Consider the following 22,242-nt stretch of genomic DNA (forward strand, 5'->3'; position numbering starts at 1 on the left):
CACTCCATTGGGGCACTATTGTAATTATTGCACTTAATTACATTTTGCACTCAGTAATTTTTTTGCACACATTTGTGACTTTAGGGAATAAGCACACGGTTATATTAGTATTTTATTGCACCTAGAGCAGCCCCGAAACCCATTTTTTAAAAAAAAACACATTTTGATGGCAAAACACACACACACACACAATACGTCTGCATCTGACACTTTATAAGAAGTGCTCTCAGCACAGATTTTTAATAGGTAACCAATGTCTATGTCTCAGAAGCAGTACCCATTTGATCCCAAATCTCCCGTTTACAGATGCCCAGAAATGTTCCCCCATACCCTTGGGGTGTAATCATTAACACTTATGACAGATAGCAAAATTTTCCATTTGGAATGATAAAAACTGTACAGAACTAATTTACTGCTTTGTCTTCAAAGTAATATTCTAAACCCATTTTCCTATGTGTATTTGTCCTTCCATGCACTGATTCACAATTCTAGACCCATTCTTGGCTTTGGCTTTGCCGTTGTTCACAGCATATTCACATTTCAGGTGCGCTGGGCTCAGTTTCTGTACTTGGCATGCGTAGGTCAGGGTCATTTCTTACCATTGAAAACAGGCCAACCACGCTGAGAAGTGCAAGCAGCATTGTGACAGCACACAAGCTGAACATGTTCCTAGTTCCGCTCTGGTTGTCACTGTCATGGAGAAGGAGAAGCCCCAGTCCAGCAAGCAGGTTCAGAGGCACTCTAAACCAATTCAACACTCCAGCCTGTTCTTTTTCTGGGATTAATCGACGCCTCAGAAAGCTCATAGCTGGGAAATAGAGGCCACAAGCGAGTTCAATGAGAAGGAAAGCGAGAAAGGACTCCGTTGGCCTCTCCTGTCCTGGGCCTGTAGAGAAGGTCAGCATGAAAAGGGAGAAGAAAACCATGAGTACAGACAAGCAAAGTATATGCATGGGCTGCAAGTAATATTTCTTTGATGTAGCCAGACGATAAAGCGATGATCCAGCTGCGCTGGCTGCCATGAAGCCTGAGAAGGCAATTCCAAGTGGTGTGTTATGGGGATCCAGCACTGGAGTCCACAGAAAAATGAAGATATAAACCACGCTCTCAAATAATGCTTGAATGGCACCCAAAAGGACAACTCGGCGGTCCCTCAAGAGGCATCTCAGCCCATCACCACAACTTCTAGTGAAGCCGACACACTGTCCGTGGTTCTCATCCCACTCTCGGAACACTAGAACAATGGCCAAGCCTAATAGGGGCACTGCAAGCACAGAGGGTGAGGCCGGCCCCAGACCAAGCCATTCTGCACATACATTTGCTGTAACTCCTGCTAAAATAGCGATTCCTCCATTCCAGGTAGCCACTTGTGAGAAGGTGTGAGGGAGCCACTCTGCAGGGAAATCATGATGTTCAGCGTGTTCATGAGCATACCAGAATTCAAAGGAAGAAAACAGCAGGCCACTGGAAAATCCACCAAGGACTCGGCTAGTCAGAAGCACAAAGTAATCCTGGGACAGCTTGCATAAGTAGCATGCTGACAGCAAAAGGCAGAAAAGTATGACTGATTTCCTACGCCCCAGTCGTCCTGTTAGGGGGCCACTCACCAAACCCGACAACACAGTGGCACCAAATCCACACACATAAATGATGGCGATCTGTCCTTCCAAGAAATTGTAATGCTGGTATAATTTATATAAATAGGGACCTTGTAACCAGTCCGCTGCCAAAGCAGGAAAATAAGCTCTGAAAAAATCATGCTGAAACTTCTTGAAAGCCGGGTTTCCTAATGCGCTGCTTGTGGTAGATGTTTTGGAATGGCAAGCAGAAAACTCCAACACAACCCAGAGAGCCAGGAGCCCCAGGAGAACCAAGTATGCAGTGACCAACATGTCTCAGTGAAATGGCATTCTGAAAGAAAAAAGCTGTAAAAAAAAAAAAAAAAAAAGGGTCAAAACATTAAAAGATTAAATAGAAAACAATCATTTTATTATTATTATTTCTAAAGCCATTTTTATGTTCTAGATAGACCACTGTGCCACAAGGGAGAGAATTCCTATCCCAGATACACAACAGGAAATTGTTAAATTGAGTGTACATTTTCTCCTGCCACTGAGCAGATGTCCCCTTTGGAAGATTTCTTCTCTCCTTCTGTTCTGGTGACTACCGTAAAATTATGGATTTCCCATCACTTTCTCTCCCTGTTACAATGGTCAGCAGGATAAAAATAGTGGGGGAATCTCCTAGGCAGGGGCACACACAGCAATTAAAACAAAAACAGGAAACGAAAAGGTTCTAAAAAAATGCCCATCTGTCATCACGTTTCAGTTGTTAGGATAGGTATACTTAGAAGGCATGGTACTTCAAACGCTGTCCTGTCGCCTAAGCAAGTACCGAGTATAACCCCAGATAGTGCCTGGCTACAAATTTAAAGGCTGCAATATATTACATAACCAATAATGTTTGTAGGTATAAAATAATTATAAAGCTTATTTGTCCCCCATATATACAAGGCCAATTCTTACCCTCTCGTATATTCAGTGTGGCCATGATCAGCCCTCCCTATTTGTAGCCCCCTCTGTTCAATAACAGCATCCAGTTGACGCTAAACGTGGTAGCATCCCCGCACATGAGGACACCGCACCACGTCACTTCCGCAAGTCGCCCCATAGAGCATCATGTCACAAACATATCGGCCTGCGTAATCCGGATAGGAGGAGCTGGGGGCTGCCTGTCGGGAGCCACGCCCACACCAGCAACAGATGGCGTTAGGCCTAACCACAGGCACACGATCTGCCATATAGCAACCTGCATGGAACAATGCAGGATCGCTCCTGCTCCAACCACGCTAGGCCAAACGCCCGGATAGGGAACAAAAACATGCATAGGTCAAACATAGCAGATATTAACCCCTCCAATGTCGGAACAAAACATATATCATTGTGTCTCATAACAATATATCACAATACAAAAAACCAAAGTCAAACAAAATGTCCGCTATTAAGTATCTGAGAGCTTATTTTTATCTCATCCTTGTGTTCAAAGCTTAAGAAAACCGGATAAAAAATAATAATACCGTTCCCTTGGACCTGTGTTTCTAGATAGTTAACACAGGAACAAACTAAAAGGGGAGAATTTGTAACTAGGCAAATCTAGGCATAAACATATGTAAAGAAAAGGCTTATAACTCAACATATCCTTGAGGCCAGACGGATTGGTAGCATTTAGATTATATATCCAGCGGGCCTCTCTGCACAGCACTTTTTTGTCCAAATCTCCCCCTCGGGGGCCCTCAGATACTCTCAAGGACAGTAAATTTAATAAGGGACTCAAAGTTATGTTTATGTCCTACATGCCCCCCAATTGGAGTGTTGATTTGGCCATTGCCGATATAGGAAATATGATCTGAAATTCTCTTCAAAAAGGGTCTAATGGTTTTACCCACGTAAAATCCTCCACAGGGGCATAGCCTAATATACACTATCCCCCTTGTTTGGCATGTTACATGTCTGCTAATCATCATTGTTCTCTCATTCGGCAACCGAAGGATGGGCCCTCCAGAATCCAAGGGCAAAACGCGCATCGGCCACATTTAAATAACCTTGTCCTTTCAACGTTAATTTTAGGTCGATTATGATGGCTATAACCATACGGTCCCATATCGAAGTATATCGTCGAAACACAACTTCCGGCTTATCTCCTAGATTTTTGTTTAATGTGGAGTCACTTGTCAAAAGAGTACAATTTGTTTTAAGTATTTTCCTCACTTGGGCATGCGGATTGGAATATGTTGTAATAAGCCTAATTACTTCTTTGCTATCTTTTTCTTTCCTAATTTTATCTCTAGAAAGTTTATACATTTTCTAGAGATAAAAGGTGGTAAGGCTGGTGAACAATGAACGTCTGGGTGAGTCTGCCGGATAGTTTAGGGGACACCTTCTGACAGATCTCCAATGCCTCCCCCCACTCTTCATCCACAATAGGCCCCACATCCCGGATCCAACGAGTCTTAAGCCCGTAGGCTATCTCAGTGGAGGAAGGCGTGTGAAGTTCGGCATGGAACAGGGAGATTAAGTGCGTAGGTTCCGGCATTTGATCAGTTCTAAAATGAATACGGGCTCCGGATTCGGTGGGGCTTCCGAAAACTGAGTGCGGAATGCGTGGGCAAGTTGTAGGTATCTATAGTACATATGGTTTGGGAGAGAGAATTGTTCCTTCATCATGACGTAAGTTTTTAGGGTACCCCCCGTCAGTATATGCTGCAGCAGGAATACTCCCCGCCCGCTCCACAAAGAGGAGTCAGGAAGCGAGCAGTACTGCCACAAATGGGTAAGGTCATAAAGGGAAGGGTCGTTCAGTCTATGCATCACCACCTCCCAAACTCGAGCTATGCCCGCTCCACAAAGAGGAGTCAGGAAGCGAGCAGTACTGCCACAAATGGGTAAGGTCATAAAGGGAAGGGTCGTTCAGTCTATGCATCACCACCTCCCAAACTCGAGCTATAATGATAGAGCAGGGATTTAGGGTTTAGTCTTTCTACCGTCCCCCGTGTGCCCCGAAGTATCACAGTCAGTGGATCTTGAGAGGGACAAGCCCATTTAGGGCACAAAAGAATCAGGAATCGTTCCCTGTCGGTGTTGTCTATATGGTACAATTGGGAGAGCTGGGACGCTAAATAATAGAGGTTAAAATCCGGGAGCGCTAGGCCACCCAAGGTCGTTGGGTTCTTAAGTTTCCGCCAAGAGATCTTATGTCTGCTTGATCCCCAAACAAAGGCCTTAAGAAGGGACTCAAATTGTTTGAAGGGTTTCAAGGCTAGATATAATGGGGAATGCCATACAATGTATAGTACTTTAGGGAGGAGGATCATTTTAATCAGAATGACTCTGCCCATTACCCCTAAAGGCAATTTGGACCACACCTGAATTTTGGACTTTATCAGGGGGAATAGGGGTTGGATGTTATCCGAGACATAGTCCTGCGGGCGTGTCGTAACATGGACCCCCAGGTATTTAAAGCGGGGGACACATTTAAGAGCAGGGTTCGCAGGGGCAACAGCTGACGGGGTCGCGTCTATAGGGAGAATTTGTGATTTATCCCAGTTAATTTGGAGGCCTCAGAATCTTCCAAAGTGCTCTAAAAGAGACAGGGCTGTTAACCGGGAGTTGTCCGGGTCTTCCAGGTAAAGCAGGGTGTCGTCAGCATACATGCTGATCTTTTCCATAAGGGAACCCCTGCAGAAACCACGGATATCAGGATGTGCCCTAATGACAATAGCCAGGGGTTCCACCGCCAGGGCATAGAGTAAAGGGGACAGGTGCCCCTAGAGAGGGGGAACTCCGCCGAGGTCCAACCGTTAGCCAGGACTCTCGCCACCGGGGCGTTGTAAAGCAGTTGTACCCATTTTATAAAGTTGGGTCCAAAGCCATATTTCTCAAGACATGTCCACAAGAAGGACCACTCCACCGAGTCAAAGGCTTTGGCCGTGTCCAAAGTTACCACCACCCTCTTACCCGGGTTGTCATGTTCAGCTTGAAGGTTCATGAATTATCTACGTAGGTTAAAGGAGGTGTTTCTGCCCGGCATGAAACCCGCCTGATCAGAGTGGATAAGCATCAGTATAACTTGATTAAGACGGATGGACAAGACTTTAGCCAGGATTTTAACATCTACCTGTAGGAGAGAGATGGGGCGGTATGACTCAGGGAGGTGAGGGTACTTGCCCGGGTTTAGGAATCAAAACTATTAACGCCTCTCTCATAGAGGGGGGCAGGGCATGACCCTCAAACAATTGATTGAAGAGGGCAAGTAGTTTAGGTAATAGGAACTCAGTATTGGGCGTAGAATTCCACCGGGAGTCCCTCAAGACCCAGAGGCTTTGATCTGGGGAACCTGGACACAGCCTCTGCAATTTCGCCCTCGGTGAGCGGCGCCTCCAACAGCGCGACCTGCTCGGGAAATAACATAGGGAATTCTACAGTGTGTAAGAATGAATGCATGTCCAAGTAGTCGGTAGGGGCCCTGGAGGTATAAAGATCACTAAAAAATGTACGGAATCTGTCCGCGACTAGCGGGGGTCAGTCAAAGGGGCACCCAAGTCTGTAGTCAGGGAGATCACCACCGGGGCCGGTCTTCACAAGGAACTAGGTAGGCGAGCAACTTCCCAGCTCGTTCCCCGTGTGCGAAAAGCCGCTGCTTTTGAAAAAACGGTTTCGTCTTTGCTCATTCGTAGTCCAATTGGGTCACTACCTTGGAGGTCAACTTGTACTGGGATTCAGTGGCCTTAGTAGGATCCGCCAAAAAGGCACGTTCAGCCGTGGTAAGGTTAGTCATTGCCCGAGAGTAGGCCGCAGCAGAGTCCGCCTTAATAGCTTTGACACGGGATTGCAGGGTAGCTCTGGCGTGTAATTTAAATGCCTCCCACACAGCCCCCGGAGAGGCGGTGTGCTCGTTATCAGCAAAACACTGACTCCAGGAATCATCCAGAGCATTCCACTCCACCAAAGCCAACTGCGCTGGGTTAAGCCTCCAGGCTGGCGGCGGTCTACTGTGGGGCAAAGACAATATCACCCAATATGGGCAGTGATCAGACATAGACCTGGGGGAGAAACCTGCCTTAAGCAATCTAGGAAGCAAGGCCCGGGACAACAGTATCAGGTCAATTCTGGACATGGTGTGGTGGAATGCAGAAAAGCAGGAGTATGACCTCTGAGAGGGGTATAGAGTATGCCATGTATCCTGCAGTCCAAAACTCTCCAGCAATCAGGCAAATCTAGTGCTACAGGCCGGAGCCAACATCTGGGGAGAGGTGTCCAGTCTGTCTAGAGTGGGGTCAAACACATTATTAAAGTCCCCAATCCAGACAGCCGGCAAGGCTGGATGCTGAGTTAGGAAGGCAAACCCCTCTAATATAACAGAACTGGAGAAAGGAGGCGGTATATAAAAGGCCATTATAAGCATGGGTTCACCAAATATTGAAACACGTAGAAACACATATCTACCCTGGGGGTCGACGTGAGATCCCAGAAGCTGGAAATGAATCGACTTGGTGACAAGGACGGCCACACCTCTGGAATGGGAGGTGTAAGCCGAATGATATACCCACCCACGGGCGTTTGAGTGACAACTGCATGCGGCCATCCAAGTGAGTCTCGACCAAGACCAAGATGTCCGCACGCAGCCGTTTAAGGGTATTAAAGACAGCCGTCCGCTTAATCCTGTCCCTCATGCCCCTGACGTTCCACGTCAAAATTTTCAGGGCGGCCATACCCACTTTACCAGACATAGGGGGGCAAAAGCCTCAAGGATCTCTGTCGTACCCCCTCCACAATGGCCAGGGAGGCAGCAAAAAGGGAGCAACAGAAAGCACTCTGTAACTGATACAAATTGCACCGCTGGTACCATAACATGAACAGTGATAATATACATTGCATAGATAAAACAGTTGTACTAATGTAGAAACTTCATCCCCCCACCCTGCCCTGCACCACCCCCAACACGTGCGGGCTTGGATCCCCAAAAAACCAACAGAAAAAAAGAGTCCCTGAGACATCCAAAATGTTGCATATGAACAAAAAAGGGAAATGCCAGGACCACAAAAAGGTATAATCATTTTATGCGGGATGTGCTGGCCCATATTCTCAAGTACTCCATGGTTCCCATTTCCTCCAGGTGCAGGGGGTGGCTATGGGCATATGTTGTGCACCATCTTATGCTAACCTGCCCCTGGGGGGGATGGGAGTGCAATATTTTTAAAGATGAGGGCCTCTCGATGTACCTGACACACATCCTTCTATGGTTCAGGTACATCGATGATGTCTTCATCCTGTGGTCTGGAACTTTACACGATTTTCACCAATTTTTTTTTATTACGCTTCAACACCATTCTTTCAACCTTAAATTTACCATGTCATACAGTGACATACAAAAAAATTTTTTAGATACAACTTTGTTCATCCAAGCTGATGGACTCATTGGTACTACCTTAAACAGAAAACCAATGGCGGGCAACCAGGGCTGTGGAGTCGGAGAAAATTTTGGGTACCTGGAGTCGGCAAACAATGCACCGACTCCTACTAAATTTAGATTGGAATTTTAAAAAAAGCAGGTTTAAATGTCCCAATTCACAAAAAGATATAATTAACGACTTATTATATGGAAACGTATAATTGAGGTGGCCAAATGTAAAAAGGAAGAACTACAGAAAGTTCTGAAAGGACATTTTGACTTCCTTAAAATGGATGCATGCACATGTCACTATTAAATTATTTTGCTATTAATGTTAGATTTGTGGATGAAAATAACAAAACAATAACACGGACCCTCGGATTAAAGGACACTCAGGCACATCACACCAGTGATTACCTTCAGAAGTAAGTGGAGGGTGTTCTAGAAGATTTTGAAATTACATAGGAACAGATTTTATGTGTTGTGACAGATAACGCTTCTAACATGTTGAGCACAATTGAGAAGATGAACGCAGATGAGGAAGGTAACAGATATTAGAGTTAGAGGAAGACAGCTCTGCAAGTATTGGAGAAAGTTTAGAAACTGAAGAGAATGCTGACATTTTTTTAGACAACTTTGTTGAAGAAGCATTGAAGCTTGCTACTATTCATCATATGCGATGTGCTGTTCATACAATGCAGCTTGCCATAAGAGATGGATTAAAAGATCGCCATGCAGCTACACTAAATGGCAAATTACGACAAGTAACTGTTGCAGCCAGAGCCCCGAAAATAGATGCAATTTTGAAAAGACGAGCAGGAAAAGGAGCCATTTTGGATCAAACAACTTGCTGGGGAAGCACTTATTTAATGGGGAAGTGTTTGCTTGAACTTAAAGACTTCCTAGAAGAAATGGACAATGAAAATCTTGCATTAACTGAAAGCCAGTGGACACAAACAAAAGAGCTGGAGAACCTTCTTTCTCACCCCTTCACTGTCACAAAGAGGTTGCAATGTGACGCTCTAACCCCGGGTAAATTCCTCTTGGAATGGAAGAGCCTGTTATATCGCCTGAACAAAAATGGAGGGTTAATAGCTGAGGGCATTGCATCTTCAATGATGAAAAGAAAGAGTCTTTTGCTGAAATCTTGTTAGCGGCAATGAACAAAAAAAATGAGCTGACTTTTGTTGAACAGTGAACAGACTGCTACTGGGAAAAAGGCCCTCTATGATGTAGCAGTTCGCATGAAGGGATTACGACCTGAAATACCTCCACAGGATGAAGTTCTTTTAAGCAATAGTGTTAACTCAGGACCATCTTCTTCAAATGAAGAATTAGACTTTGATTCCTTCTTAGACAAAATGGAAGTTGCTAAAGGAAAGCGACGTCGCATAGGCGTTACAGAACCAGTAAATGTCATAATAAAAAAAAATCCAACAGGAGTTTTATAAAGCACTAAAAAGTTGAAAAGTATGATCGCTCATCAAAACTTAGGCCCCATGCACACGGGGCGTTTTTAACGCCGCTGTAAGCAGCGTCAGGCGTTTTCTTTTTGCAGCCTAAAAACGCCCCTCCATGTTATTCTATGGCCTCATGCACACTCAGACTTTTTTGAGCTGTAAGTGGCCTAGGCGTTTTTAAGCTGCAACAAGAACCCACAACCTGCACGTTCTGAGGACCAGCGTTACAGCGTTAAAAACGCCTGACGCTGCTAAAAGCTGAATAATGTTGCTATAACGTTGCTTAACGTGCGTTAAGCCACGTTGTACGTTTTTTTTTCTTCCATTCAAAATCAATGGTTCCCTATGGGAGCCTATTGATTTGAATGGAGGTCGCACCGCAACACCGCAAGTCAGATCCGACTTGCGCTGTGGAAATCTTGAGGGAGAACTCCACACCAAAATGGGAAAAAAAAGGCGTGGGGGTCCCCCCCAAGGTTCCAAACCAGGCCCTTCGGGTCTGGTATGGAATTTGAGGGTAGCCCCATGCCGTCCTCTCTTCTTTTCTTCTCCTCTCCGGTCTTCTGCTCTTTTGCTGTCGGCTCTTCTTCCTCCGGTCCTCCTCCGACGACGTCTCCGCTGATTATGCCTATCTCCGGTCTCTGCAGCTTATTATATAGCCATTAGGGGCGAGGCCCCGATGACGTCATCGGGAGGCCCCGCCCCCTCGTGTCACAGATGACGTCATCTGTGACATGAGGGGACGGGGCCTCCCGATGACGTCATCGGGGCCACGCCCCTATTGGCTATATAATAAGCTGCAGAGACCGGAGATAGGCATAATCAGCGGAGACATCGTCGGAGGAGGACCGAAGGAAGAAGAGCCGACAGCCGACAGCAAAAGAGCAGAAGACCGGAGAGGAGAAGAAAAGAAGAGAGGACAGCAGAAGAGGGGACAGCAAAAGAGCAGAAGACCCTGGAGAGAAGAACACAAGAAGAGGGGACAGCAAAAGAGCAGAAGACCCCAGAGAGGAGAAGACAAGAAGGGTGGACAGCAAAAGAGCAGAAGACCCCAGAGAGCAGAAAACCCCGGAGAGGAGAAGACAAGAAGGGCGGACAGCAAAAGAGCAGAAGACCCCAGAGAGAAGACCCCAGAGAGGAGAAGACAAGAAGAGTCGGAAGATTTTTAATAAACTTTCCAAAACGTCTCTTGTTGTTATTTCCATACACTGCCTTTTATGGGGTGAATGGGTAGGGGTACAGTGTACCCCATACCCATTCACATAGGGAGGGGGTCCGGGATCTGGGGGGCCCCTTGTTAAAGGGGGGTTTCCAGATTCCGATGAGCCCCCTGCCCGCAGACCCCCACAACCACCGGCCAAGGTTGTGGGGATGAGGCCCTTGTCCTCATCAACATGGGGCAAGGTGCTTTGAGGTGGGGGGTGCAGAGCTCCCCCTGCCCCAAAGCACCAACACCCCCCCATGTTGAGGGCATGTGGCCTGGTGTGGTCCGGGGGGGTGGGGCAGCTCGCTCTTCCCCTCCCCTTTCCTGTCCTGCCGGGCTGCATGCTTGGATAAGGGTCTGGTATGGATTTTGGGGGGGGACCCCACGCCGTTTTTTTCGGCATGGGGCTACCCTCAAATTCCATACAAGACCCGAAGGGCCTGGTTTGGAACCTTGGGGGGGACCCCCACGCCTTTTTTTTTCCAATTTTGGCGTGGAGTTCCCCCTCAAGATTCCCACAGCGCAAGTCACCCCGCAAGTCGGATCCGACTTGCGGTGTGGCGGTGCGACCTCCATTCAAATCAATAGGCTTCCATAGGGAACCATTGATTTTGAATGGAAGAAAAAAAAACGCTGCTAAAAGCAACGTGGCAAAACGTGCAATAACGCCAATGGATAAAGCTACTGAAAGCACGTTTTTACAGCTGCTTTTTCCGGCGTCAGAACTAACTTTGACGTACGTTTTTTCTAACGCCCCGTGTGCATGAGGCCTTACTGTTGAAGAAGCCATCCTTGTTTATCCAGAGATCGTTAGTGATGTGGCCAGAATAGTTACTGCAATGCCACCCACCCAAGTCAGTGTGGAAAGATTTTAATACATATTAATACAGAGGAGTCGGAGTTGGAAGTACAAAAAACTGAGGAGTCGGAACATTTATCTACCGACTCCACAGCCCTGCGGGCAACACTATCCTACATGCCGAAAGTGCACATCCACAAGCACTAATCAAAAAGTATACCTTTTTCTCAATACTTGAGATTCAAAAGTAGCTGTTCTGTTTCATGTTTAAAAATGAAGCCAACAATCGGTGCAACCATTTATTAATAAGATGATATACTAAAACCTCACTGAGGAAAGCATTTAATTAATAAGGCCAACTCTAAGATACGACAAGAATTACTCTTCAATAAAAAAAAAAAAGATAGCAAAGAAGTAATTAGGCTTATTACAATGTATTCCAATCAGCATGCCCAAGTGAGAAAAATACTTGAAAAAAATTGGACTCTTTTGACAAGTGACTCCACATTAAAAAAATATCTAGGAGATAAACCGAAAATTGTGTATCAACGATCTACTTCGCTACAGGACCGTATGGTTAATAGCCATTAATAGACCTAAAATGAATAACAATGAACGGACAGGGTTACTTAAATGTGGCCGATGCGAGTTTTGTCCTTGGATCCTGGAGGGCCCATCCTTCAAGTTGCCCAATGGGGGAACAATAATGATTCGCAAACATGTGACATGCCAAACAAGGGGGGTAGAGTATATTATGCTATGCCCCTGTGGAGAACTTTAGGTGGGTAAAACCGTTAGGTCCTTTTGGAAGAGAATTTCAGATTTTATTTCCTATAGTTGCAATGGCCAAATCAATACCCCAATTGGGGGGCACGTAGGACATAAACATAAATTTGATGAGTCCCTTATTAAATTTACTATCCTTGGGACAGTATCTGAGGGCCCCCCCCCCCCCGAGGGGGATATTTGGACAAAAAGTGCTGTGAAGAGAGGCCCACTGGATATATAGTCTGAATGCTACCAATCCTCCTGGCCTCAACAATATGTTGAGTTATAAGCCTTTTCTTAAAACGGAGTTCCGGGCACAGAAATGATTTTTTACTGAACATACCCCCGGGACAGTCAGGGCTAGCACATTCCACAATGGCTAGCCTCTGATCTGTCCCGGTTCGCACTTACCTTTTAGAAGAAATACTTACTTTGAAAATTTCTTCCACAGCGTTTCCATCTCTCTTGTGGGCAGCTGAAGCCGGCGCGATCCTCTTCGGTGTCTTCTTCCGCGTCTTCTTCTCCCAGAATGCGCCGCACCGACCCCTCTCGTCACTTCCAGTGCGGCGCCGTATTCCTAAACAGCTTCTGGGCATGCCCAGAAGCTGTTTAGCAGGGGGAATGCGGCGTCGCCCGGAAGTGACGTGCGGGGCCGGTGCCGTCGCATTGATTCCTGGGAGCGATGACGTTCAGCTCCCAGGAATCATTGCGAGGCAGGAAGTGACGGGGTGAGCCTCGGCGCTGGAGGAGGAAGTACCCTGAGGTGAGTATTTACGATCTTCAATTACAAGGTGAGTATACAAAAAAAAAAAAAAAAAAAAACTATCCAATTCCTTTTCAGGTTATGTGTAGCTAGCGGAGGGGCACAAAAAAAAAATACCGATTTTGTGCCCGGAACTCCGCTTTAAGATATATTTATGCCCAGATTTGCCTAGTTACAAATCCTCCCCTTTTAGTTTGTTCCTGTGTTGTTTAATTATCTAGAAACACAGGACCAAGAGAACAGGATTAATATTATTTTATCTTGTTTTCTTGAAGGTTTGAACACAAGAACGAGATAAAAATATAGCTCTCAGATGCTTGATAGCGGAAATTTTGTTTGACTTTGGTTTTTTGTATTGTGATATATTGTTATCAGACAGTGATATATATGTTTTGTTCCAACATTGGAGGGGTTATTATCTGCTGTGTAAAATGCATGTTTTTGTTCCCTATCTGGACGTTTGGCCTAGCGTGGTTGGAGCGGAAATGGCTCGCAGCCCTCTGCTCCTTCGTATCTTGATTATGCAGGCCGCTCTGTTCGTCATTTCCGGCGATGACGCTCTACGGGGCGACTTGCGGAAGTGACCTGGTGCGGCGTCCTAATGTGCAGGGACTCGGCCATGTGTGGCGCCAACTGGACGCTGTTATTGAACAGAGGGGGCTACAAATAGGGAGGGCTGATCATGGCCATACAGATCGGAGACAACCAAACTCACTGAATATACGAGAGGGTAAGAATTGGCCTTGTATATATGGGGGACAAATAAACTTTATAATTGTTTTATACCTACAAACATTGTTGCTTATCTAATATATTGTAGCCAGGCACTAACTGGGGTTATACTGGGTACTTGCTTAGGCAACAGGACAGCGTTTGAAGTCCCATGCCTTCTAAGTAAACCCATCCTAACAACTGGAACGTGTGATGACAGATATGCATTGCATATTTTCATCCTCAGTAAGTTATACTCTTATTATAATTAACATCTAGTACCAAGGCTGCTCTAGACTGAATATTTTTCTTTACTTATATAGATAAGCTTCTCTACAAAGATAGACACCCTTAACCACTTAAAGCGGTAGTATCCTGCTTTTTTACACTTTTACCTACAGGTAAGCCTATAATAAGGCTTACCTGTAGGTACAATTAATATCTTCTAAACCGGCACGGTTTAGGAGATATTTCCAGTGCATGCAGCCGCTCACGCGAGCGGTGCATGCGCTCTGAAGGTCCGGCGGGACCTTCAGTTTTGCTTGCCGGGAGCTTGCCGGAAAATCACTCCCGTGCCCATGCGCGGGAGTGACGTCATCGCGGCTCCGGCCAATCACCGCGCCGGAGCCGCCGAACCCGGAAGAGACGGCGAGGGATCATGGCAGCGCCCGCAGCGATGTCCGGGGGTCCGTGTCGGGGCTTCGTTCTAAGGTAATACATAATGAGCTAGTATGCGATGCATACTAGCTCATTATGGCTTTGTCTTGCAGGTTTTTTTTTTTTTTTCGCAATTTTGGGTTTACAACCGCTTTAAGCCCCGGAGGATTTGGCTGCTCAAAGACCAGGCCCTATTTTGCGATTCGGCACTGCGTGACTTTTAACGGACAATTGCACGGTCGTGCGATGCTGTACCCAAATTAAGTTGACGTCCTTATTTTTCCCCACAAACAGAGCTTTCTTTTGGTGGTATTTGATCACCTGTGTGATTTTTACTTTTTGCGCTATAAACAAAAAAATAGCGACAATTTTGAAAAAAAATAACAATATTTTCACATCTCACATATTCTCAAAAAAAAAAAAAAAAAGTAAAAATCAAACTAACATTTTAGGCCAATTTGTTTTCTGCTACATATTTTTGGTAAAAAAAAAAAAAAAAAAAATATATCGCAATAACCGTATTTTTATTGGTTTGCACAAAAGTTATTGCATGACCTGATACCCGGCGGGGGGATCGGCCGCTATTAGCTGTAACTATGCGAGAGCTACACTTCACTGTCAGGCATGGATCTCCGCTGACAAGGAGGTGAAGCGCTCACATAGTTACAGCTAATAGAGGCCGCTCGCCCCGCCCCCCCCCCCGCCCGATGTCAGGTCAATTCTGTTCTCATTCACACATAGTCCGGCTGAGCTGACAGGGATGGATCACATAGTTATATCTATAGCGGCCGCTCGCCCCGCCCTCCCGCCCGGTATGTCACTTCATTCAACACAGATCGTAGTAGTGACATCACCGGGAGGCGGTGCCACCGGCCAGAGGCGGGACTTTTGAATGAAGGACACCCGAGGAGGGACGCTGAGCCAGAGGGGGGGGGGGGGGGGGGAGATGGGGGAGAGCTGAGGCGGGGGGGGGGGGGGGTAGGAGATGGGGGGAGCTGAGGCAGCTTACCAATGATGTAGATCAAAGGAGCAAGAGTTCAAAACACTAATACGTGTAAAATCACTTACTCACCCAGCGCTAAAATACACTATAAGAACAATTGAAATAAAAACCGTGAAGGTGAAAGCTGCTGCTATACAAGGGGAAAACTGAAATAAGGTGCAACAAATGCAGCTTGCATAAACTAATTTGTGACACTAGCAGCGCTAAAAAATATTTTTTAGCGCTGCTAGTGTCACAAATTGGTTTATGCAAGCTGCATTTGTTGCACCTTTTTTAAGCTTACCAATGATATTTGTATTATGAAGCATGAGGGGTTAATGTATTGCCACTGCAGGTCACTGATGCATTAGTGACCGACCAGTGGCAGGTAATTAACCCCTTTGTGCTGCATTAGTGTGACCAGTATTAGTGTTAATTAACACTGGTTACACTAATGCAGCACAAAGGGGTTAATTAACTGCCACTGGTCGATCACTAATAGATGAGTGACCAGCAGTGACAATACATTAACCCCCTCATGCTGCATAATACAAATACCATTGGTAATTAAATTAACCTCTTGCCAACCCGTCACAGTACATATACTGTGACAGGGTGGCAGCGACAGGTGTACGTCGCTGCCTGTTTTTGGTGTATGCCCCTGTTCTATCTATTATAAAAATTTTTGGGGGAAAAAGTCATTTTCGGTTTCGGTTTTCGGCCAAGGGCATCCTGCATTTTTGGTTTCGGCCCAAAATTTTCATTTCTGTGCATCCCTACTCTTTACCTCCTCTCTTGAGGAGTATAATCCAGTGGCTGCAAGTATCCTTACTGGTTATCATCTAACAAATCAGTGATTGGAGTATAGATATATTAAGAGTTCTTAATCATTCCTTTGTATTAGAATTGGTTGTCCCGTCTCTGAGGCCTCTCCCTTATGGATGCATTTGGGGCATTTACTTAGGTGGGTGTTCATTTACCTACTTCTAATGTCATATGTTTTGTTTTAACATTTTAATGTGGTTGTATACAGGATTGTAAATATTTTCTTTCCCATAGACAAGTACTATGTGGTCTCCATAGCCTGAGGAAGCGATATGCAAAACGCTTCGGCACTGGAGGACCCTAGTACCATCGTGCTTTCTATCTGGTTATATACCCACATGCTATTTTAATGGGGGTTTTATTTGGCTATATTTTATAGCATTATTGTGCTGTTTTCAAATGTCAAAATAAACTTGTCAATTTTATTATACAACTGTGTACGCTTCTCTCACTGGCCTGTAGCATCCGATTTTTTTTTTTGGGGGGGTGTCTCCCCTGTTTTTCCCTAAATTTACAATACGGATGACGGCCATTATTTTATAGGGTTTGCTTACAATACGAGCTTACACAGTCTAAGGTCATGCATACACATACTAGTGAGAATTTAAACAGGAGCCAATTCACCGACCAGAAGGTGGGGAGGAAACCCATGAAGGCACAGGGAGAACAAGCAAAATCCAGGCAGGTAGTGTCATGGTTGGGATCTGATCCGATGACCCTAGTGCTGATAGGTGTAAGTGCTAACCTCTTAGCCACTGTGCTGTCCCATGTTCCTATTGGTTAATGATGTGCCTACAGAAATATTCACAGGATGGGAGAGAGTAGGTAACCTAGACACTACCAGATCGTGCATCTCTGGCGAATGCACTTTATACCCAAAATTTGTTTTTTTTTTTTTTTTTTAATTGGAACTGTGGTCATCAGGACAGGCGTCAACCATGCTTACTATAAAGTCAATGGGTTTGATCTACTAAAGGCAGTTAGGGTGGTCACTTTGCAAGGGAACTTATCTTTAACTTAGTGTGAAGAAGCTCTGCTGATGTGTATTATCCAATCATGTGCAAGCAAACATCCTGTTTTTTTTTCATTTTCCTTTTATGTGATTGGAAATTCCTCTAAGCGTAGTGCATTTTCACCACATTCACTAAGCAAGTGGAAAATTCCTTTGCAAAATGAACAGCCTATAGGCCTTTAGTAAATCAACTCCAATAAGTAAAGGGTAAATATGGCCAAATAATGAAAGAGTACAGGGACTTGAACCGTTCCTCAACCAAAGTTAATTAAAAAAAAAAGGCTGTAGTTATACTTGAATATGACATTGAATGAGGAAGTGACAGAAAAACCACAGTACACAATCAGATTCTGGGTGCACAACTTCTAGCATGGCTTAATATGAGCCAAACAGCACTATAAAGATAGACATATGAATAGTTAGCTATAGTCTTAGCTGTCAGACCTGGGTGTGTTCTCACAATGACATTTCTAATTAACCCTGTAGTGCCGTAACCAATAAATACTAGGCTGAAGAATAACTGCAACAGTGCACACAAAGTCACTAAAGCCAGCCATTTTTTGAAATGTGATACACTTACTGTGGTTTTCAATTCACGTTTTCAAATTGATTCCAATTAATGCTAACTATCATATTGCTATTGTGTTTCACAGCATAGCGGGAGTTTTGATATTTGCTTATTGTACAGCTGTGAGTGACATATCCCCTGTATCCATTCACCTGCACTGTCATTGGGATGTTCTTTTAATCATGTTAATGTCATGTCTTGCGATTTGTAATTTCAGATATGTGTGACAATATGTTATTAATTCTCAATTTTTGAATAAAGTATTTCTTTTTACCCTTTACATGGCGTGGGTATCGCCTTATCTTGTGAATGGATATTCCCATTGCATTTTGTTTTTGATGGTTCTACTCCCATAGGTTCCCCACACCCCCTTTTGGGGTGAGTCGGAGAAGGACTACCCCCACCAACCAGTTTTTTGACTGGGACCCTTTTTGCTAAAGACATAGGCTAGCTGGTTGAACACAAGCAAATTACCAATGCCAGTTGGGTTTCTCCTGAATGTTCAATGCCAGCTATAAACGGCAACACTGATGATATTCTGCCAGTAGGGAAGGTTCCCCACTGTCAGAATACAATAGCTCAGTGAGAGGGATTCCCTTATCTATAACGAATGTGTGGATGTAGAAATCAGCTCCTTTTTTCGTTCAACCTGAATAAAAATGAATAATGTATGGCCCATAGATGCCTTGTTTTTTTTTTTTCAATCAGCCAAAGGGCTGATCGGAAAAGAGTGAAATGGATGAATTAATCCTACCCGCTATACCAGGGATCTTCAAACTACGGCCCTCCAGCTGTCGAGGAACTACACATCCCATGAGGCATTGTAAAACTCCGTTTTGTAGTTCCGGGACAACTGGGGGGGCCATAGTTTGAAGACCCCTGTGCTATACCATTGTGTTCTGACAGGGGATACTCCTTCATAGACTGCAGCAAGCGGATTGCCAGGGTTGTAAATAGCCATAGATGGATCAAAACTTGACCAATCCCTACTGAACCGCTTAAATTTCAATCCATCTATGAACAGCTTAAAGAGGTTTAAAAAGACTATATATATTTTTTTTAAATAACTAACATGTTATACTTAGCTTCTCTAGGCTTCTCTAGGCTTCTCCTCTTCTCTGTGCACCCCCATAGGAAACCTGTGGGCTTGCTCCTGAGCCAAGCTGTGTGCATTCATAGACACAAAGAGCGGCTCAGCCATCCGCCCCCTTGTTCCCTCCTCACAGCATTTAAATGAAAGCAGCAGCCAACGGTTCCCACAGCTGTCTCTTAGCCTGTGAGAGGGGAGAGAGCGAGAACCAGTGCTACTGCCGACGGGCACAGCACTGCACTGATACAGGACTCCAGTAAGTATTTAGGGAGGGGGTGGTTGGAACCACTAGTAGAATATATTTTACCTTAATGCAGGAAATATAAAGAAAGTAAAAAACCTTTTTGGCTTTAGAACCACTTTAAGGGCTTATAAATGAAGAAATCGGATAGGCTGCACACCCACACATACGATCAGTTCAATCAATTTTATTGAAGCATCAAAAAAGCACTGGATGGGTACCGGCAGAGGAAATGGAACTTAGTTGTCCATAGATGTCCTACGGTATGGAGTTGGTTAAACAGTTCTAAATACCCGAGGGGTTGGGAAAGATCGATGATCACGCGACCACGATCGATAGCTGGTCCCACTGGCCACCCATCTCCACAACTAGAGCTGTATTTGAAAGCTTGGTCCTTGTTCTGAGAGCACTCAGTAAACATGCTCTCTGCACATAAACATCGGCCGACCAGTGTCGCATATCTGTGGCGTGTGGGCGGTAAAGTCCACCCTTTTCTTGTGGCACATTTGTGTACGGTTGGACGTAAAGGGGTTGGGTATCTAAAATTACTTTTTATCAGCCCCGTGAAATCCCCAGAACCTAGTCTGAGGAAAAGTTAGTACTCGAGGGCCAAAAAAAATCTGCCGCCCTGTTCACACCACACATGTGCAGAGGTGCGTGGCATGCCTGCATTTCTACCTGGCACAATTCTGCTGAACATCACTGCCCTATAGCATGTCATGACCCCCTGCTGTGAAAAGACTTGATTAAAATACCATTTTGTGACATTTCAATAAATTTAAAAAAGGAAACAATGTGATGAATTGTACTTAAAGCTCCGCCCCTAGGTAATGAACAGCTGCTCACGTGGGTTTTAGGCCTCATGCACACTTAGCGTTTGCCCAGCTCTCTGAACACCTTTCTCCTGCCAGAAGAGCAGCATTAAAAAGCAGCGTAATAAAAAGGGGTCGCAAACGCATTTAGGTGTTTTAAAGTGGTAGTATACTCCGCTTTTTAACTTTTACCTACAGGTAAGCCTATAATAAAGCTTACCTGTAAGTAAAATTATTATCTCCTAAGCCTGAACGGTTTAGGAGATATTGGCCCTGCATGCATCCGCTGACACCAGTGGCGCATGTGCTGTGACGGTCCGCCAGACCTTCAGAGCTCTTTGCCGGAAAGTGAACTCCCACGTGCATGCATGGGAGTGACGTCATCGCTGCTACGGCCACTCACAGCGCCGGAGCCGCCGAACCCGGAAGAGACTGAGAGGGAAGATGTCAGCTCCCTCAGCGATGTCCAGGCGACCGCGTCGGGGCTTCGTTCTAAGGTAAGTATTTCCTAATGATACGATGCATACTAGCTCATTATGCCTTTCTTTTTTAAGAATACAACTGCTTTAAGCGTTTTGACGGTCATTAATTTCATTGGCCAGAATATTAATTTATTGAAAAGAACGCTCAAGCACTAAACGCAGCAAGCGTTTAGGCTGCATTCACACCAGAGTGTTTTAATTCACGGGCCGATTTGCAGAGATTTCAAAACGCCCAGGCGCGAATGACAAATCGCACATTTCAGATACCATTCATTTGAATGGCACCTAGAAACATGGAACAGTTGTGGCAAGAGAAATTGCGCTGCAATCGCAGCAAACTGCATTGGGTGAAACTTGCCCAAAAAAAGTTCAGGAGCTTCTTTTGGGCAACATGCTTGATGCGATTTGTCCCAATTTATCACGCAACAATAGCGGCAGTACAGCACCCTGTTTTTAGGTGCCATTCAAATGAATGGCATCTGAAATGTGTGTTGTGTGATTTGTCATTCACACCTCAGCGTTTTGAAATCATGGTCAGAATCACGGCAAATCTGCCCGCCATTCAATATGTCCAGGAGTGAACGCAGCCTCGGGGGCAGTTACATGCGTCTGGCGTTATTTCTGTTCAATTACTCCTCTCCTGAACGCACAAGTGATGGATTTTCTTTTCTGCCTCTATGTGTGTTTGTGTGGTCACACAGACTAACATGAAGCGGCATTTAGATGCAGGAAAAAAAAAAAGCCAAGCGCCATTGCTGACGCCCAACGCGCATGTGGCCTGATGGCGCCCGTTGGTGTGAACGACCCCATAAAGTGTTGTTGGTTGCAATGCTGTGGAGGCGACTCTGCGGAGGGCGTGTCAGCGAGATGAATGGAGAACGCCATACGCAGAACTTGGCATACACAGTACCTTGTACACACTGCCTTATGAAAGTGATGTCACAGAATGGGGCACTGTGCAGCAATCTCCCCCTATTACTTCAATCATTCATAAAGTTCAAGCAGCCATATCCTGGAGCCTGCACACAGGATCAAACCTCCTATTATCACTCATCACACCACTCTCTCTTCTAATATGACTACAGGAGGACAATTCTAACCGTACACGGAGTACGCTAATCATACCGATCGTACCGACCCTCCGCCCGCCGCTTCCTCCTCCACCGATCTCCCTACTCCCGGAAGAAGCTCGCGTGGAGGGCCAGACAGGAGGAGATGACGTCACATGACGCGGCTGTACGTCCGCCTGAGGTGAGCTGGGAGGGGAGTGTCCGGGTGAGGAGAGAAGCAGTGCACGCATGGCATCGCTCCCTGTGCTGTATATAGAAGGAGAGGGACATTCCACGTGCTCTGTCCCTTTCTTATATGCACTCCTTATCACTGAACACTGTCAGGCGGCAAAACCAGGTGGATCAGAGTTCTTATGCAAGGTAAAGGTGTAATGGGCTAGTGTACATCACATACTGGCACATTATCAAAGACTTGCCTTGAAACAAAGCCCTCCAGGAGGGTGCTGCCCCCAGTTCATGGGGGCTTCCATGTGCATCCGGGTTCACGGGCAGCAGCCACTTGAATGGCCACACCACGACAATGTCACTGCTGCACATGCATATTAGTCAGGGCTGCAGCACAGAGCTATAAAGGGATGCCACAGGTATGCCATTCCTTTAAAACCGGTTCACACTTGTGCGGATGAGCTGATCGCATGTAATTCGGAGCGCACTGCTCCTTCATTACATGCGATCTCCTGTGCGGATGCGAGTTCAGCCATACACTTTGTATGGCTGAATTTGCAGCAAACTCGCACATGAGGCATTTTTTGAGCCGCTGTTCAGTGAGAATATTAGAAAGGGGGCCATATTAGCCCCTCTTTCTTATGGGAGGATGGAAGGGAGAGCTATTTAATAAAGATGGATGTCAG

General features: G+C 45.4%; 2 protein-coding genes across 2 annotated transcripts in view; both read right to left on the minus strand.

Moving 5' to 3' along the window:
• Positions 1–156: 156 nt before the first annotated feature.
• On the minus strand, positions 157–21,534 carry MFSD5 (major facilitator superfamily domain containing 5). The gene is made up of 2 exons (XM_082246514.1): positions 21,447–21,534; positions 157–1,925 (listed from the first exon to the last, which is right to left on the minus strand). The coding sequence occupies exon 2, from the start codon at positions 1,890–1,892 to the stop codon at positions 534–536; it is 1,359 nt and encodes a 452-aa protein (XP_082102640.1). The 5' UTR covers positions 1,893–1,925; positions 21,447–21,534; the 3' UTR covers positions 157–533.
• The window catches only part of LOC309548207 (uncharacterized protein), a gene marked incomplete at both ends in the record, with an annotated part of 46,581 nt that continues 30,561 nt past the window's right edge, over positions 6,223–22,242 (minus strand). The window contains one exon of the mRNA XM_082248161.1: positions 6,223–6,547. Coding sequence (XP_082104287.1) covers positions 6,223–6,547 — 325 coding nt within the window. The remainder of the gene's footprint in view (positions 6,548–22,242) is intronic.

The sequence above is a fragment of the Pelophylax lessonae genome (assembly GCF_965119305.1).
Source record: "Pelophylax lessonae genome assembly, chromosome: 2".
Lineage (NCBI taxonomy): Eukaryota > Metazoa > Chordata > Amphibia > Anura > Ranidae > Pelophylax > Pelophylax lessonae.

Coding starts and splice junctions, on each gene's coding strand:
- MFSD5 (XM_082246514.1), bottom strand. CDS start 1,892: ATGTTGGTCACTGCATACTTGGTTCTCCTGGGGCTCCTGGCTCTCTGG.